This window comes from Ammodytes marinus (genome assembly GCF_949987685.1).
Source record: "Ammodytes marinus genome assembly, chromosome: 3".
In the NCBI taxonomy this organism is placed as follows: Eukaryota; Metazoa; Chordata; class Actinopteri; order Uranoscopiformes; family Ammodytidae; genus Ammodytes; species Ammodytes marinus.
The window spans coordinates 8,228,132-8,243,354 of NC_137232.1; the positions used below are offsets into that span (position 1 = coordinate 8,228,132).

At 44.3% G+C, this 15,223-nt stretch overlaps 2 protein-coding genes across 2 annotated transcripts; both read right to left on the bottom strand.

Moving 5' to 3' along the window:
* Positions 1-430: 430 nt before the first annotated feature.
* slc5a2 (solute carrier family 5 member 2) lies at positions 431-6,446 on the bottom strand (the record flags this gene model as incomplete). The annotated part of the gene is given in 15 exon segments (XM_080025292.1): positions 431-637; positions 640-798; positions 1,175-1,390; positions 1,506-1,674; positions 2,139-2,289; positions 2,369-2,476; positions 2,591-2,726; positions 3,151-3,380; positions 4,084-4,164; positions 4,695-4,800; positions 4,941-5,045; positions 5,143-5,202; positions 5,554-5,658; positions 6,101-6,172; positions 6,348-6,446. Coding segments are annotated over 15 exon segments (2,004 nt in total).
* Positions 6,447-6,973: 527 nt separating this feature from the next.
* Positions 6,974-14,953, bottom strand: LOC307270513 (kelch repeat and BTB domain-containing protein 8). Its single transcript, XM_080053489.1, has 5 exons — positions 14,499-14,953; positions 13,511-13,664; positions 13,270-13,348; positions 11,543-11,770; positions 6,974-11,124 (listed from the first exon to the last, which is right to left on the bottom strand). Exons 2-5 carry the CDS (start codon positions 13,662-13,664, stop codon positions 9,627-9,629), a joined length of 1,959 nt encoding a protein of 652 aa, XP_079909615.1. The 5' UTR covers positions 14,499-14,953; the 3' UTR covers positions 6,974-9,626.
* Between the last annotated feature and the right edge of the window lie 270 nt (positions 14,954-15,223).

Consider the following 15,223-nt stretch of genomic DNA (forward strand, 5'->3'; position numbering starts at 1 on the left):
AAACAAATCTTGGTGCTCTTGAGGCTTTATCGAGTTTGCCTTTTTACCTGGCTTCATTATTATAATTCTTATCGCACCTTTTATCACAGTGCTGGAAGCAGGCGTATATAGACTTGTGATTGAATCAACATGTAACACTATACAGTAATGGCATCCAAATCTGATATAAAACATTTTTAGACTGTATTACACATGCTCTCTAAAACTGGAGAAATGCATTGAAGGACCTTTCAACCACTCTACAGAAAAAAAGTATATTTGCATGACTGTTTGATTGAAACCTCTTTTAACTATGGAAACATATGATTTAAGTGCATTGACAGGTAATAACCAACAGATGGCAGCACGGTTGTATTTAGCCTGAGTCCATCACATCAAGAAACCATACTGACATTTTAACTACCACTGTCCTCTAGAATTGATAAGACTGTCAGGCAAAGTAACCCCACATAAAGACTGCTACAGCCATCATAACCAGAGCATTGGCATCCACGGTGTACTTCCACACCGGGTTCTCGCTGATGTCCAGCAGCTTCTCTGGTGCCTCAGGGGAGTCGTCCTCTTCAGCCACTGAGAGGAAGGGGGGGAGGGAGGGGGTTAGTACTATTCTGTGAGAGTGTGCTCCTTCCATTTGATGTCCATCCTTTCTTTCTTACCTCCATCACCACTGTTAATCTCCTTCTCCCTCCTCTTCTCCTTGGCCTCTCTCCGGGCCTGTCTCCCTTTCTCTTCCTGCTCCCAGTCCAAATCCTTCCTCTCCTCTTTGGAATGACGCAGGCTGAACACCAGACGGTGCAGCTGAGAGCAAAGTGATAGAATTCCATTTTATAACACAGAAACAGACACCAATTGAATGTAAAGGTCAAATATTATGCTTATTTTCAGGTTCAAAAATGTTAGTTATCATGTTGTACTGTAGTGTCCAAAAAAACCCTTTTATATTTCTCTTAGTGCCATTGCTGAATCTCCTCTGAATTCACCCTCTGTCTTGAGTGCTCTGTTTTAGAGCCTGTCTCTTTAAGCCTCACCTTCCAAAGAGACCAATCTGCTCTGGTTGGCTCTGAATCTACACTTCTAACCGCCAGTTAGATCCATTGTCTTATTATGAAATGTGTCCCTGCTATACAAACATATATAGTTTTATTCTATCTTGGTGAATCTGAGCACCACTTACATGTTCGTCGGCTACAGGTGGCGTGCAGTAGCTGACCAGGAGCACAAGCACTGAAGTACAGAAGAAGAGAATGATGCCAAAGTGAAGGTAGTGGATCCCACACACCAGATAGGGGCAGTTGGAGGGGAAAATACAGCTGCCGGTGCCAAACCAGAACTCGGGCAGCATCCGACACAAACCCATCAGCAGGCCGCCTATCAGGCCCCAGAATGCACCCTGCAAGAACGAAGATGGACAATCAAAAGCTCTGTTAATGGGATTTCCTATAGGTGTGTTTTTAATCTGTGTTATAAGAGTCATTATGATGATATGTATGCATGTGTCATCTCACCGTTTCGTTGACCCTCTTTACAAACACAGCCAGGAAGAAGACTGAGGCGATAGGTGGAGCCAGAAAGCTTGAGACAGACTGGATGTAATCAAAGAGCTGACCGCTCTGAGCCGCCTGGACCACTGGGATCCAACAGATACTGACGGCCACGATGCACAGAACCCACACTCTGGAGCGGAGGAATAATAGGAGAGATATGGGAGGTTGGTGATGTGTCTAGTACAGTATCATATCTGTACAATTTGGGATAGACTTGGAATCCAATGTATTGTACTTGTGTCCCTGGTTTCACAAATAACCTTGAAAGTAATTTCATTGGCGACACTTTACCTATACAGCGTTGGTTAGGCTGTGTGAAGGAAGGCTAGTCTATAATAAGCGAGGAAATGGTGAACATCATAGATATTTTGTAAACCAAGAAGTCCAATTTCAGAATATTGAATGACACAAAATATCAGCTATGCGCAAAAATCGCAACGTGCATGCAAAACCCAAACAATGAACTTCAATAGGACATATTAGTTTAGCCCCTTACCCAAGCCTATAGCAATGCAGATGTCATCATGAAAGCAGAGTCAGAGTTGGAGGAATGCAAAGGTTTTTAAGGTTTAAGGTTAGGTGTTTACCATTTACCTGCCTACAATGAGGAGCTCGCGCTCGGCGGCCTGTGGTCTGATGCGAGTCCAGATGTCCATGGTGAACAGGGTGCTGCTGCTGTTAAAGATGGACGCCAGAGAGGACATGAGAGCAGCCAGCATCACAGCCAGCATTAGACCTCGCAGACCTGCACAGAGAGACAGGGGGGAAGTTGGCCAAAAAAGTCAAAGGCCTTTACTTTTAATCTACGTTAATTGTGTCCTTACCGTTGGGCATGATTGTCACCACCAGCTTAGGATAAGCAATGTTAGAGCAGCCCACTTCAGTCCCACACACCATCTTACACACTTCAGGGACCACACAGCCAACCTCATCTGCAGGTGGATGGAAACACACACACACACATACTGTTGAGACACATATTTCTCTCCTATATGAATCAGATATCTGCCTTAGGCTTTATATATAATAGTCAGACTGAGACAGACCTGGGTAGAGCACTCTGCTGATCATGCCTGGGAACACCATGAGGAACATTGGCAGCAGTTTGAGGTATCCACACATGATGCAGCCGGCCTTCACATGGGTCAGACTACGGGCTGCAAGGCACCGCTGGACTATCACCTAGAGGAGTACAGGACAGGAAAATGTGTTGATGTGCATATTGAAGTCCGGCTTCAGCTTGTGAGTGAGCACTGAGTTGGGTTTGTTGAGTGTATTTTGTAGCCTGCATTCAAATAAAATGCTTAAACAAGTATTCACATAGTATAGCATATTATTTGGATCAATATCCACATGGACGTAGAATCGCAAGAAGCTTAACAGGGAAAATAATGATGTGGTGCTGCGGTCACTAAAGTTTGATTTACGGTGTGAATGTAATGTAAGATGTTAAAAGTCATATTCTGATATCCACAAAATGTTGACCATAAACCAATACCATATTCAATTACTGCGCTTGGCTTAGAGGTTGGTTGACACGTGTAAACTGAATGAAAGCCTTTCAACTGACATGATTGGACTGAGAGTGGGATATTGGATTATTCACCTGGTCTGTGCACCAGTACCAGCCTCCCACTATAGCTATCCCAAACACTACTCCGGGCCAGGGCAGGTCCCCCGTGGTGGCATCCCTCAGCAGGTTGAAGGAGTCCGGTCTGGGGGTGTAGCAGCTGGGGGAGATGTTGTAGCGCTGGGGCTCCAGGGAGGAGAAGTTACTCGGCATAGCAGAGGTGTATCTGTCCAGCAGAGCGTTGTAGCCTCCTACTTCATTAAACGCTACACAAGTGACAAGGAGAAAGGGGCCAAGAAGGTTATTTGTCATTCTAAGGGTCAGTTCACAAAGGTCCTAGCTGGATACTAGTGGTATCTTTCTATGCATAGTTTGGGGATAATCCAGTGATGATAAATGGTAGGGATATTCACATTCCTACATTATTGTGTAAATAAAGACTGTTTTAAAAAAAAGAAAAGGTCTCGTTGTTTGTTCTTTGCTACTTAGCTCTAATAGTCCAGAGCTCTCTCGTGGCCTGATACTGTTCTAACTGAAGATTTGAGTCAGCACCATAGCTGCTCAATCACCTGTTTCTCCCAGAAGGAAGTGTTTGTATTTTCCTCCTCCATCGATTTCTCGCCCACTTTTATCTTTTTTCTTTCTTTCTTTGACTTTGTTGGTAATCCACACAAGGATTAAAGCGATGCCTTTTTAGGAGAAAAGATCAAAGAAGTTGTAGGGGGCGGTTGTTGTTGTGTTGGCCAGAGGTGGAGAGTTTCTGTGGCTCTGCGGTGTCAGCACACTGTACACTGCTGCAGAGGTGAATGATCACTGTCCTCAGTTAATCGCTTACCTGTTGTGAACTTGCCGGGGGGAAAACAGGAGGAACTGACAGAGGGCCAAATACATCAATATATATAATATATAATACTAAATAATATATATTAATCGTAAGATTAAATATGATGTGACACAAGTTGTACTTACAGTAGCCGGTGAGGACGAAGGCCCCGGCAATGATGACAAAGGTCTGAACTGTGTCAGTGTACATGAGAGCAGCCAGGCCACCTGGTATCACACAAACACACACACAATCTCGACATTTAAAGGGGAACTTCAGCGATTTTGTATTACATCTCCATAAAGGTGTAAAACTTGTATTAAACAGATTTAAATTTTAACGGTTAACACTGAAGCTGCATAAGCTGAGATATTCTTATATTTAGCTCTTAGTAAGAATCAAACTCTAAATACTCATTCTCATTTCTACATTTCCCACAAAGCGATAGACTTCCCCTAAACCGTATTCCTGCACTCTAAATTCCTACACCTTTCACACTCCACATCCATGTTTTGAAATATAAATTTGTATTTTCCAGGCCCAAGCCCAGATAACACTGATGACATCATAATGGTGTCCCCATCTTTACTTTCTCAAATTGTCTCAGTCGTCACAGAAGAAGTCATACATTGTTTTCACAGGCTGAAAGAAAGTGTTTTTCTTGCAACAAGTAAGTACAACCATGGTGCAGACGAAATGGATCCTTCTGTGTAAAATTGATAGATACCTTTATGAATCAGGAGCTTTACACACATACCTGTGACAGTGTATAAGGCTGTTATTGTGAGAAGGCCGATGACGGCCACGTAGATGTTCCAGCCTAACGCCTGCTGGATGAACACAGCCCCTGAAAACATATCCACCTGGAGAGAGTGAGGGAATGAAGAAAAGATACACCTATACTGTATGTTTTTTTGTTGTGGTTTCATCTCAAGGGGTTATCCTAATAAAATTAAATAAAATAAAATAAAATTAAATTAAATTAAATCACAGGAAGACTCACTGAGATCTTGGTGAAAATGTAGAGGAACAGAGACATGACGGAGAGGTAGAGGCTGATCCTGGTCCCTCCAAACCTCTTCTTCAGGTACTGGGGCATGGTGATCACCTGACACAGCACAGTAGGCACAATGTGTATCCATATAGGAACTCACAGGAATCAGGGAACCATATTCTTGACACATGCAACAGACTTAGGTACGTACCCCAGCTGTGAGGTAGACAGGCACGAACAACCAGCCTAGCAGCAGCACGATGAACAGAGCCTGACACACACAGACCGGACACACACACACAGACCGGATACAGACACACACACACACACACACACACACACACACACACACACACACACACACACACACACACACACACACACACACACACACACACACACACACACACACACACACACACACACACACACACACACACACACACACACACACACACACACACACACACACACGAATCAGAACCCCAAGTACAAAATGCCATCTCTCATTACACTTTATTAAGAGACTATAATGACGTGACACTGCACATTACAGTAGACCTAGGATTTGTGCACAGTCAACTAAACTGCAGAGATGTACAGGACGTGAGTATGGACTTACATTCCACTCAAACCCTCCCACAGCAATGCCACTGGCTGCCCCAGTGCCGGCCAAGCCCACAAAGTGACCACTGCCAATGTTACTGGCAAACAGAGATGCACCAACCTGAATATAGAAAAAAACACAATCACTGGAAAATGCATCAAAACCAAATAAATGAACATTGAAGAATATTTTTTTATATCAAGCCATGTATCCAATAGGATCTGATTGATATATGTACAAACTTTGCCTCTGCAAACTGCTTGTCTAAAGGTTCAGGTAGATTGACTTGACTCAAGAAGAACTTGGCCAATGCTGGATTTTTCAGACCAATACATATTTTTGACATACATTTTTGATGAGGATTCCCTCGTTTTTTTTACGTTATGAGCAGCATATACTTTACAGTCATATAATGACCTTGTCTAACCCCTCTGGTGGATCAACTATGAAAAGGTAACAATGTTTCTAAATAATCTCCAACATACTTATGATTGGTCACATTTATGCTGATACGTTATGAGCTAATATATGTATTGGTCATCTAGCTGTACATGGAACTCACCGGCCACCAGGTCATGGTGCGCCCTGCCAGGAAATAGCCTCCAACTGTCCCACGGTTGGTCCGAAACATGGACTGAAACAAAGGCAAGGCAATCCGTTTATTCACACAAACCAAATGCAAAGTCGCCTGTGTCTCATTCTACATACAAGTACGTGACATACATATTTTAGCGTGTAATACCTTTTCTATTCAGTCATCATAATCTCCTAATAATTTGACTGTCGCAGAATAACACAGGTGCACTCACCCAAATGCCGACACCAATAACCATGAGGAAATATCCAACAATGACGGTGATGTCTGCTGGGTTGTTGATGGTCACTACATCAGAAGAGGGGTTCCCCATAGCTCCAATTGTCCTGAATACACTTTACTTATAGCTTCTCAGTCTGGGCAACCCGTATTTGGTTTATCCACAGCTTTGCTCCTAATAAAGCCTCAACATAATCACTTTCATTAGTAAAAACACCTAAACTTAGATACCCAATATGAGCAAAGAGCCACAAGAAAAGAGATAGTATCCCTAGAAGGCTGATGCATGCATGAGCAAGATATGAGGTGGTCTGTGTAAAGGAAGACCTTTGGCCAGCAGTAACACTGGGCAACCTCAGCAGTTTATTAATTAGAGTAATTATTAACACCAAATTCGTGAAAAACAAGGTTTTCAGGCAGATAATCCATTAGCTTCCGACATTTTACACAGAGAAATGTAGACTTGTATCTATTGTCGGCCCTTATATATAATGTATTATGTATACAGCTCCTGTATACCCCGTAAAGATGGTGTGTGTTGTGTGCTGGAGAACTGTATTAAAAGCTCCTGCAAAAAAAAAAGTCACCAGAAAAATACATGTAAGCAAACAGTCCTTTAATCATTTCATAGCACTGCTTTCATCAAAACAATTGCCTTTCGGTTCACAAACGTCATACGATTGTACAAATGAGGGCAGCTTGGCATCTCTGAAGGGGCACACCGTGTGTGGCTGTAGGTGTGTGCAAAGAGCTTGTGCTGAGCAGATTTCCGCCTCGGCATAGAAAAAACAGGCATGCGCACGCAATCACTTTTCACATGTCATACAAGCTGTAAGCACACCAAGGGAAAAGGAAAATCAAGTCATTTTACGTTTCAGAGCACGTTTTTAGAAAAGGAAAAACTAAACTAAGTGAAACTAAGAACCTTATTGATTAAGGATGTTTGATCCTTATCCTTGAAATGCATTTTGGTCAGCCAGAGAGTCTGTCATTCTCAGTGAGCCCAAACAACTCACTTATCCCTCTTACTATTGCTATGACTCAACATGACTTACAGATAAATATGTCCTTTGTAAAATCACTGATGTGCTCCAATGACTTTCTAAGACCCACCCAAAGGAGAAGAGAGAGCCCCCCCCCCTCCAGCTGTGTCTGCTGTAAGCACTGGAATAGCTACACGTTTTAGCGGATCAACACACCACTATCTGATCAGGAATCTTATTTTCAGGAGTTGGGCGACGAAACGAGATTCTGGAAGATATCAAACATTTTCGATAGAGTTTATGTCTAAATGACATACAGGGGAATAAAGCTATGCAAGGAATGATGGGTGTATTTAAAAAGACATGGAGATCACAGTGTTGTCATCAATCTATTGAGTCACCTGGGAGTTCTTCCACTCACTAGAAATAGTGAGCAGAATTGAGCATGGCAGTTAGCATCTGCTGTTAGCTGGGGAATTAGGGAAGTTCCATTTTTCTTTTGAAATTCTGTATCCATCTTATTTGTCTGTTTTAGGTTGATAGTGTACTTCCAGTACCTAAACTGTATCAATGTTATTAACCAATCTAAAGCCGTCTCTGAAATTTAATATCTGCCCTGCAGTAATGAAAGCTTTTTCTCTTTTTCCAAGCACAACAGGCCAATATCAAAACTGCTGAACTCCAGATTCTGTAATGGGAGGAAACTCATTTCTAATACTTCTTATTTTCTGGCACCGTTTGGTAGTTTTGCAATCTGATGACAACACTGGTAGAATTCTGCTGTTTCTAGAAACAGCTGGCAGTGTTTTTAATGTGCACATATCACCAGAATCTGGATTTGATCAGTTTGAACAACGAAAGAAAATGAAAAGAGAAGAGATGAAAAAAGAGTCAAAGGACACATAGTGGCTTACAGCAAAACAATGTGCTTACATTTCTGGGCAAAGCTTCGGCCCTTTCATAAGATCACATCTAAGAGTTAAGTTACTTTAGAAAACCCATCAATCACTCACACACATCTGCTCCTGTTTGACCCAATCTGTCTAAACCTATAGTGCCATCCAGAGCAAAGGCTACCATTTTAAAAACAAAAAAACACTTTAAAATTAATTTCAATAAATTAGGTTCAATGCTAATGTTTTTCGGATAATAATCCGTTACCTCCATGCCAAACACATTAAGAAGGTCTCTGGCTGGAGTGTCTGAAGCATACATGTCATTTGGACACGGCTGCTGAGTCAAGTAAAAACAACTGTTCACCTGGGGTGAAAGTTGAGGACAGGTGCTGGACACAGCGCTGTTGTAGTCACAAGGATACTGGGGGTCATCCTCACAAAGGGCTGCATAGTGTGAGATCTAACTAACAATACAAAGCAGCTAGTCAGATTTCACACTTTGTGTCTATTAAATCCCTTTAATATGGAAGATTGTGTCTATCGTCTTTAAACGGTTCTCTCACTGCTACACTGCACTTCTTTGAGGTTGGACCTTTACAAAAGTGTTTGAGGAAACCAAATGTAAGCTCAGTTTCCACCTAATTCTAAAAAAGACAATGTTACCTCATCACTAGTTTGAATTTGGTTATAAAATTAATTTAATGTGTGGATGTTTTCTTTGTGGTATAAGCCCCAAATGCGCCCAAAACACATTTTGTTTGTTATCAAAATATTTTTAAATGAAAATAACTGATGTTACAAGTAATCACTTTCTTCGGGCAAGTAGTCTTCATGAAAACTATGCACATTTACTATATGTGATGTCCACTCAAGTCAAGTGTTTTTGTATAGCCCTTTATTGCAGTTTCTAATGGCTTTACAGGCCAAATTGGACACGAAAACGAGGTTTAGACAAATGAAGTAAAGCATAGCATGGTCAGAAGGTTCCCGTATCCTTGTGTCTAAACGTAACGCTGCTGCCTGAATTCACAGCATTGAAGTGGTTCCCAGACAACTGTAAAAACATCACACTTAAAGAAAAAAATTCAACACGCCCTTTTCTCTCTTTAAAAAAACTTTACCGTTCTGTATAGTATTGGTTACATTCAGGTGCGTGTTGCCTGACTTTGAACCAGTTTCTGGCTGTACTTTTGACGATCCATAATAACTTATCATTAGATCCGTCTGCATCCAGAACATTGTAGGCCTACTCTGTGGCTGCACTCACATTGTAGAAAATGGTGACTTCGTCTTCTCAACACCACCATCTGTTGTGGTTAAGAAGGAACTCATTTAAACTCAACCTGGAGTTTATCTCATGAAAGGCAGCTTCCACTTTAGCCATACTGGTCCTAGCTAGTCAGGGGCCTTCTTGCAGTTTTCTTTGGCTAGTCTCAGTCTGGACAGGATGTGTTTCTTGGGGAACTTTAAAGTGGTGCAACCAAACTGGCTCACCCCTCCAGTGTCTCCGGGCAGTTTCTCACGCCTCTGCACCCAGCTGCGCCAGCCGGGCTTCCAACAGTACACACTGTCATAGAAGCGTGAGCCGTTCTCCCCACCCAGCACATAGATCCTGCGTTTCCACCTGGCCACGCCCCCTGCTGCGATCCTCCGTGGCAGCCCAGGAAAGACCACTGGGCTGGGGGCTCGGTCGCTCCCTCCCCCTGCACCCCCCCTCTGCTCTGCACTGACCATCACCCCACCTCCAGTCACCTCCCGCTCTGCTCCAGACCCCCGGCCCTCTCTGAAGAACAGTACACGCCCGGTAGCGTCTAAAGTCTCCAGGTTGGTGTAGTTTCCATCCAGGAACTTGGTGGTGTCCCTCATGTATCCCCCAATGGCACACACTCCTCCCCGCACCGCTACTCCTCCAGCCAGGCAGGTGGCGCCAGAGTCCAGAGCCACGCGTGTCCAGCAGTCTGTCAGGGTGTGATAAACAAGCACCCCAGAGTGGACCACAGCCCGGTTTTGTTCAAGTGTGGTTCCACCCAGAAGGTACATCCGTCCTCGTAGGGCTGCGCAGGCGAAGGCCCGCAGAGGGAGCGGTAACCGAGGCCCCGGGGCCCACTGTAGTGTAGACAACTCCAGCATCTCACTGGAGTCCAGCAGAGCTGAGCGGTTACTACCACCCAATGCATAGAGGGACTCTCCACAGCCCAGCAGGCCTAGCATAGCCCGGGGCTGGACCATGGAAGGCCGCTCTATCCAGCGGTCCAACACTGCATCATATTCATGCACAGCTGCAGACACAGAGCCTGTCCGCAGGATCCCACCCGCTACAAACAGCCGGTCGCCTACAGCCGTACAGCCAGGACTGACCAGTGAACCCAGCGCTGCTAACTTCTCCCACTTCCCTGTCCGAGGGTCAAAGCAGTCCACTGTGTAGTCTCTCGCAGCTAAATTCTCCTCTTCCCGAGGCGTCAGGTCCACACAGACAATCTTTTTCTCAAACATGCCCTCCCTGGGTCTCAGAGGCCCTCCGAGGCCTTCACCGGCCGCAGCGGGCCCTAACTCCTGGCACAGTCTTCTGCTCTCTTCCTGGGACAGCAGGCCTGGCCGTAGGTGGTGGAGTAGCGCCGGCATGTGGACGTATCGATCCAATGGTTGGTGCTCTGCCCAGCGGCGTGCAGCATCATACACCTCGGCCTCAGAGTCCACACCCAGACGGTCAGAGCTCAGCAGGCTGCCTAAGGTGCCGTGGTCCAGCAGGAGGAAGTCTTTCTGCCGGGCCACGCGGGGGAAGTGCTGGGCCACCAGCCGCAGGGACGCACGCAGCAGCAGCTGGTCATGGTGAGAGCGGGCCAGAGAATACATGCCCAGGCAGTTATCCACTGAGAGGTGCTCAAAGAGAAACCTGCAGAGATGAAGGCAAAACAGAAAGCAGAGAAGAAGACAGAGTGGGAGAAGGAAGGACAGGGGTTTAAATTACAGATGACAGAGAGGCTGGTTGTATTCAGTGAAAGGTGAATGCAGAATGCTTGTTTTCAAAATCACTTTTGTAAAAATCAGTGAATATCTCGTCAAAGCCCAAGCTCTGTGAATGGGCATGTTGCTAGCTACCTTTGTTTGCATACAAGTATACAGAGCCTAAGCTACTAACAGTTAGCGGATCATGAGGAGATATTCACTGATTTTGACAACAAGTGTTCACAGGAATCGCTGACACCACCTTTAAACATAATGTCAAAGGAAAAAATGAAAGCCAACCGAATTATACATTCTAATGAATAAGGCCTTAAATTCCATCAGTCAATATTCTAGCGCAGATCTACCTGGAGCAGAGGTCTTGAAGGGGCATGACCTGAAGTCTGTTGGCGGCCACAAACAAATCCTCTGCAGTGTCCAGAGAAAGCCCCGCCTCTCCGGTGTAAACAAACTGGATGACCGTCTCCATGACGGACGGTGTCACTTCCTCCAGTCTGATCTCAGTGAGGCGGGACTCTACCAGAGGGCTGGTGAACATGGCCCGAAAGTACGGGCTCACTGCCGCTAACAGGACTCTGAGGGGAGAGAAGGATGGGAGAAGAAGAAGAAGATGGGTGGCCTGTATATGCATAGCAACTTCATCGCACATTACATCTGCTTTCCATCATAATGGGTGGTGAAATTACACAAACATCAGAGGATGAATGATAGCAAAATAATATATATGATGATTGTATTTTTACTTTTCCTGTATGGTGGCAATCAAGACTTAAAGCTGGGGTATATGAAACCAAACCATGCAAATTAGATGGGGCAGTAGTTTATCTGCACCCTTTCAAGTCACCAATGGGGTGAGACAGGGTGGCATCTTGTCACCTGTCTTCTTCAATGTGTATATGGATGATCTTTCTAAGAAGCTTAACGGATGTAAGACTGGTTGTATGGTGGGAGACAGTCTTATCAACCACCTCATTTACGCTGATGATTTGGTCATCATGTCTCCATATAGTGCTGGGTTACAGCAACTGCTTAAAGTGTGCTCTAGCTACGGAGTTCAATATGACATCAAGTTCAATCCTAAGAAGAGCGTTATTATGATTGCTAAAACTAAGGAGGATCAAAAGCAAACGTTTCCTTCATTCTCACTGTCAGACTGTACTCTAGAGGTGGTTAGGAAGGTACGGTATTTAGGTCACATCATCACTGATGATCTATGTGATGATGATGATGTCCAGCGCCAGTGCTGTAAGCTTTATGCTCAGGCCAATATGTTGGCACGCAAATTTCATATGTGCACTGATGATGTTAAAGTTAGTCTCTTCAGAGCCTACTGTACTCCATTTTACACAGCTCACCTCTGGTGTAAATATAGAACAGCAAAACTGAAAAAGTTACAGGTAGCGTATAACGATGCGTTTAGGATCCTCCTTAAGCTTCCTAGATGGACAAGTGCTAGCTCCTTGTTTGTGACTAGTAATGTCCCCACCTTTCATGCTGTGTTGAGGAATTTAATGTTTAAATTTATGTGTCGACTTTTACAGTCAAAAAACAAAGTAATAATTGCACTCACTGACACTAAACAGAGTGATACAAGGTTCTCCTCTGGGCTGTGGAAACATTGGAATCGATGCTTGTATGTATTTTAATTTGTGTTGTCATGTATTTGTATTGTCTTTTTATATGGAACTTTGAGTCCGGAATAAAGTATTCATTCATATATGATTTCTGATTGGTCAAAGTTAACATGAGCTGACACTTTGACCAATCAGAGCGAGGCTCCGATTCTCTGTTCTTATTGGCTGTTGGGACTGTCCATTCACTTTGGCACGACTTTGTTGGTGTAGAGTGTGTCAGGGAGGGACCAAAGAGAACAAGTGGAGCGGTTGAGGTATTTGAATCTCTATCCCAACTGCCATTTTCTCCCTAAATCCTCCACCCCAGCTTTAACTTATTTCTATAACATATTCAAAATAAAAGCATCAATACATTTCATGAAAATAAAAATATCTTGGCTGCGGCCCTGGGGGAAATGTAGTTGTTATTCCTCTATCTTTGTTGGATAAGGCCGTCATACCTGTGACACATGAACTTCTTTCCCTCGACAAGCAGAGTGACATCACACAGCTGCTGAGCATCCAGGAGCTGCTTCAGTCCTGAAACACAGAGGAGAGATGGGAGGAGGGGAGGACAGAGCGAGGGATGAGTGAGACTTATACAGAGCAGAAAAGAGAAAGAAGCGGGGGCGAAAAAAATTACTTTGGCTAGAAATCCCCCATCCAAATCATCATCATCATCATCCTCTCTTGTGGTCTCACCGTGTGTGATGTAGTCTCCCAGCGGCGTGGTGCTGTCGTCGGGGAAGTCCTCCTCCTCCGAGTCGCTGTCGGACAGGGGCTCTCCTCCTCCTCCGTCCCCGTCCTGCCATGGCTGGGGGCGCCAGGTGACTGTGCCCCCCCGCACAGCATTCATCTGAGGGACAGTGTGTACACAGACACCCATGGTTAGATATATACCTGAGGGTTTTGTTTCACAGAAGAGGTTTTAAACTTTCCTTTTCCTACACTTGCCTATCAGTAGGCTTGTATGTATTATAGATAGAGGCCTATAACATATGGCCCAGATCGATTTAATCTCCGTGGACAAAAGGTTGCCTTCCAAACTTAGTTCATAATACAGAATACAGCTCATTTTTGTCACAAGTAAATATTGTTTACTTCAAATGTAGCCCTTGTTACAGAGAGTTGTTTACCATTTGCATGTTGCTAGAAGGATAAGAAGTAGCCTAGTTCTCCATAAAAGCTTTAGTAGAAAACTTAGCCTTAATTTATAGGATCTAATGACACTGAACTTTGTGTGCTTACTGTTAGATTGCAGCTGGCCATGTAGCCTACACAGATTCACTGGCTTTTTGTATCTAGCTTCAGTGTGCTGACACACTCCTTAAATAGTACACTGTTGCAGTTGGATCAATCTTTTCTCTCTGCTTCCATGTTTATCTTTATGGAAGGGAAACAGCACACGACTGATACCCCTTATAATCACCATCACTCCTGTAATCTTAGTCAGTCAGCTGCTTAGCTCTGACCTATTGCTCTGACCCATCAATCGAATGATTTGACTCTGCATGTGGCTCCAAACTATTGTCTAAAAATATAGGCTAAAGACATCTTCGTGTTTAATCTTTGTTTTGATTCCACCACAATAGCAAGGTTATACGAAATATCAGACACAAAGCAGCAGGCTGATAGCACGAGGTCCCCGGTTGGATGTTTAATGTTTAGCTTTAACGTTAGGCTACATTACCTTTGCTCTTCGTCTCGTTTCCACCGTGAAGCCTGGCTGGGTCCCACTTTCAACAAGAATTGGTGAGGCAGGCAGTCTTGGGGCAGGCCGACTGTATCCAAGTAGCCGGTTATTAGCAACGGCTTCGAGGGGCTTTCCTCGCTCTCATCTGCGGCTCTCGGTGCTCCGGGCCCCGGCTGAATTTAAGGCTCGTCCCGGGGCGGCCTGTGGAGCAGACGCTTTCAGGCTACTCGCTGCTCTCCCAGCTTCAAGCACAACATCCCATTCCCAACCTCCTGAATGACTGGCTGGCGGACGGGGCAAACTAGCTCACAAAGGAGATATTATGCCGCTTCACACAGACTTCCAGTGACAACACGTATCAGTCCACCATGGCACGCATACAGTTCGGAGTTGATACAGTGAAGAGTATGTTTTAAAAAGGCCACAGGGCATAACATTCACACTGAGTTCCCGTTGAGTCGGCCGCACTTGTCACGTCTGAACCGGATTACTGCAACGCTAAACTTCCGCTTCTCTCATTGGTTGACCTTTGCCTCGTGACGATTGTTTGGAGTTGAGTCGTTTTTTTGTTACAGCAAAAACTATATATTTTCTAGCTTCTTCTTTGACAAAATGAGAGAAACCTTCGCGAAAAAACTGATTGCCTGTTTTTTAATTACATTTAAAAAACTGAATATTCGATTTATTTTGATTCCAATTCCGAAATTCCAATTTCCGCATTC